This window comes from Galeopterus variegatus, unplaced genomic scaffold, assembly GCF_000696425.1.
Source record: "Galeopterus variegatus unplaced genomic scaffold, G_variegatus-3.0.2 Scaffold18890, whole genome shotgun sequence".
Classification (NCBI taxonomy): domain Eukaryota; kingdom Metazoa; phylum Chordata; class Mammalia; order Dermoptera; family Cynocephalidae; genus Galeopterus; species Galeopterus variegatus.
Genome location: NW_007745001.1, coordinates 11444 through 15483, shown reverse-complemented (window position 1 = coordinate 15483; position 4040 = coordinate 11444). Strand labels below are relative to the sequence as shown.

The window sequence follows — 4040 nt, the reverse complement described above, 5'->3', positions numbered from 1 at the left end:
AGGATAGCTATGCTCAGGCAAAGAGTCTCCTAAGTTGAAAGGTCCTAGAGGGCAAGCAAGGCTTGTGACAGTGTGACTCTGTCTATGCAAATTGTATGGCACCTTGTTTGGACAGAGCTTCTTTACCATGTACTACATGTGCATGTGGTTGGCTTGCTCTCCCAGGTGATTCCCCATGCACTGGCACTGGAGAGGAGAGCATGCTCTGGAGAGGAAGGCACTTTTTTAGGGGAGGGTAGTAAACTGTTGAGGCAGGAGCTGGAGGAGCAGTAAGCAGAAGAGGGGAGTTAGCTGGAATGAGGCCAAAGCAAATTGGAATTACATCAGATGGGGTTTTTGTGTGGGGAGGGAGGAAAGATAGCAGTTAGAAGGAAAAGCACTGGAGTCCAGGTTTGAATGTGTCATGCTACATTGGGGAACAGTGACCCCATACCGGGAAAAGCCCTGCGCCTAGACCGCAGGATAGGTCCCAGCCCCTTCTTTGCTACTTCTAGGGCGAACTTTGCGCTGCAAGGCTTTCTACAGCGTCAACGGCTCTGTGTACTGCGAGGAAGATTATTTGGTGAGTGAGGGGTTCCCTGGACCTGGAATTGCCTCCCACACTGGGATCCCCTTCTTGGTGGCTCACTGGAGTTCCAACCATCATTCTCAGCTTAGTTACATCCTCCTTTTGTCTTTTCTCCCTAGTTTTCAGGGTTTCAGGAGGCGGCTGAGAAATGCTGTGTCTGTGGTCACTTGATTTTGGAGAAGGTAAGGACAGTGCCTTCAGTTGAGACTCTGTGAGCTTGAGGGGTGGAATCAGGGGCTAAATGGTACTGAGAGAGGTCAGGAGAGGAAATCTATGACCAGATAAATCACTTTCATCCCATTTCTCCCCAGAGCAACTGTTTACAGTGCCTTCGCTTTGCCTATGGGATCAAATCCAGGTTTCTAATCCTGCTATCCAGCCTTCTGTGATCTGGCCCCTCCCTAATTCTGCAGGCACAGCTGGGCCCTCCAGCCTGAGCTAGGAGTGTGGGGTCCTGGGTCCTGATCCCTTTTCTGCTATGGATTGGGATCAGTTGGAACTTAAGTTTTCTTTTCTGTAAAAAGGAGGGATTGAATGAGATCAGTAATTCTCAACCCTGGCAGCCTAGTAGATCACGTGGGAAAAAGTTAAAAAAATACAGTGTCCTCCCCCACATACAATGCCTGGGTCCCGTCACCAGAATTTGTGATAATAGGTGTGGGGTGGGACCCAGGCATTGATTTTTTTTTTCTTTAAAAGCTCCCTCCGTGATTCTAATATGCAGCCCGGGTTGAAAACTACTGGCCGGGATACTCTCTAAGACCTTTTTCAGAGTTTCTGCCTCCATTTTAAGACTCCTTGGCTCCCTCAAATTATATAGCATTGTCCTAGGAGGATAGCAGGGTGTTGGATAAGGTTAGTGAGAGCAGCAGAGAACATAATGGGTAGTTGGAGAGTAGGAACTAGATGGGGACTGATTATCCTCCTACCCCGCGAGCCAGATCCTACAGGCAATGGGGAAGTCCTATCACCCAGGCTGCTTCCGATGCATCGTTTGCAACAAGTGCCTGGATGGCATCCCCTTCACAGTGGACTTCTCCAACCAGGTGTACTGTGTCACTGACTACCACAAGTGAGTCCACCCCTTGGGGGATGGTGTGGAACTGGGCCCCGGGATTCCCTGGCCTCAGCTCATCTCTGCCCTTTCTCTTTCAGAAATTATGCCCCTAAGTGTGCAGCTTGCGGCCAACCCATCCTCCCCTCAGAGGTCAGTATATCTGGGTTCTCCTACAGCTCAGCCAGTGCCGCTGCCTCTGGGGAGGGGATGGAGACACGTCTGGCCTCCCATAGGAATTGGTGGTGCTGAGGAATGTACTCTGTGAAGATTCCCGTGTGACTCTGTTCTTGGGGTCACCACCCTGACCCTAACATCCGGGCCTGGACATGTCTGACAGCCTCACTGGGCCCAGGCTGCTTCTCTTCTACCTCAGTCCAAAGGAGGAGACTTTCTTTGAGGTCTAGGTCACCAGATCACAGATAGAGGGGCTGGGAAGAGGTGGGAAGAATCCTCAGGCCTAGCAGGAGGGGTCAGAAATGATTCAAGCTGTATGTGCAGAGGGTGTGCCTAGGTAGAGAAGCCAAAAGCCCATGAGGAACCAGACCCTATTGAATCTCCTTGTCCCCAGCTTAGCCTACTTTATGTATGCCATCTGCCCCTTTCCCTTTCCTCTGCTTCCCCCACAGCTGGGAGAAGTAGGTAAGGCCAGGGAGGGCTCCCGTACAGAGGGAATGCTCCATGTGGGGGAGCCACAAGGAAAGGGAGGGGAGAGTTCTGGCAGGATTTGCGAAGGCATCTCAAGGCTACAGGTGATTGCAAAGAGGCTCTGGGAGCCTTTGCATGATCTTCCCATTGGGGTGGGAAGGGTCCTGTATGGGGGGAGGGTGGAGCTGGTGTCATGCTGCTCTCATCGCCATGGGAGTCTGCATATTTCAGGGCTGTGAGGACATCGTGAGGGTAATATCCATGGACCGGGATTATCACTTTGAGTGCTACCACTGTGAGGTGAGTGTTGGGGTCTGGGGCTGATGCAGGAAAATGGGAATTGGGGAGAGGGGAGGAGTTAAGTCAAGTCCTAAAACAGACAGGCATCTACAGGAGAAGTGTAGGGTATGGAAAACCAGAAAGGTGCTGTGACCTATCTCTAGTCTCTTGTCTCTGGTCCTACTCGTTTAATCTTTTCTGTAAAGACTAGGTACTCCGGTTAACTGCTGGAAATGTAGGCTTTTCTCATTATTTCTGCTGCAGCAGCGACACCTGGTGTTCAGCTGAGGTATTTCATCAGATTTCTCTTCCATCCCTTCCATGCCCGGCAATCCCTTCTTCCAGTGTTAGGAGTGTGGTATTGAGCTGGGCAAACTCCCAAGATGTCCTCAGTGTCCTAGCTGCCTGGGTTGAGGTGAACTAAGTGCCTTCTTCCCTAGGACTGCCGGATGCAACTGAGTGATGAGGAAGGCTGCTGCTGTTTCCCTCTGGATGGGCACTTGCTCTGCCATGGATGTCACATGCAGCGGCTCAATGCCCGACAGGCCCCTGCCAACTATATCTGAGCTGCAGTCAACTGCTGCTTCCATCACCATCGCTGACAAACTCCTCTGGCCAGTGGGCCCCTCTGAGGCCAGCCAAGGCACTGAATGCACTCTGCTGGCCTGGCAGAAGAGTCCTCTGGGGAGGGACCCAAGGGCCAGAGACCCAAAGATCGTAACATTCCAAATGGGTTGTGGAGGAAGAACCTTCTATTGCCAGGGTGGGGGTGACTGGCCTTCTTTCCACATGTGCAGCCTGTGCTGTAACATGCTCAGACACACACAGGCGGGTTCTAATACTTTCTGAATGTTTTATGCTGGTCTGTATCTCCAGTACATATTTGTGCCTAAGTCAAGCAATGCTCTGGTGTTCTGGATTACAGGAGGAGAGGACCTAGCTTTAGGTGAACTAGTTTCAGCCTAACTAACTAGAACCAAATCAAAGTGTTTTGCTCCCTCCACCTCCCCCAAACCCCAGAGTTTTCGGACTGCAGTAGATGTAATCCAGGATCCCCCTGAGAGGTGGCAGGTCTGGAGTGGCAAGCTACTGCCAGGGAACCAAGTGTAAACACCTCACTGTTTTGTATCCTGCACATGGTATAAGATATGGGATCAGCCTGGAGCTTACCAAGTATCCTATCTCTGTGTCTAGATGAAGAGGTAGAAACTTTGGACCTTATGAATTAGTCAAGGACTAGGATAGCTCTTCATCCCTCTGCTGGGAAAGGGGATGAGCTCTGGGTGGGCCTGCTGTCTGTATTGCCTGTTTCTCGGACTCATGTGGGCCTGGAGAGGCTAGGTGGGTGCTTGAACTCAGTTGCTCTTCTCAGGGGGGAAGGTAATGAATAGATCTGTGGGTGTGGAGCTTGCTGGGTGGGATGTCTAGAAAGCTCCACACTAGCCATACTCCCTGCACACCACCAGGTTTAGGTGCACTGAGCCCTACAGC

At 51.4% G+C, this 4040-nt stretch overlaps 1 protein-coding gene across 1 annotated transcript; it reads left to right on the top strand.

The window, feature by feature from the left end:
* Window positions 1-494: 494 nt before the first annotated feature.
* Window positions 495-3497, top strand: LOC103582993 (LIM domain-containing protein ajuba-like; the record flags this gene model as incomplete). The annotated part of the gene is made up of 6 exons (XM_008564428.1): window positions 495-562; window positions 688-750; window positions 1510-1640; window positions 1724-1775; window positions 2502-2570; window positions 2990-3497. Coding segments are annotated over 6 exons (509 nt in total), but the record flags the coding sequence as incomplete, so codon positions are not given.
* Window positions 3498-4040: the final 543 nt, after the last annotated feature.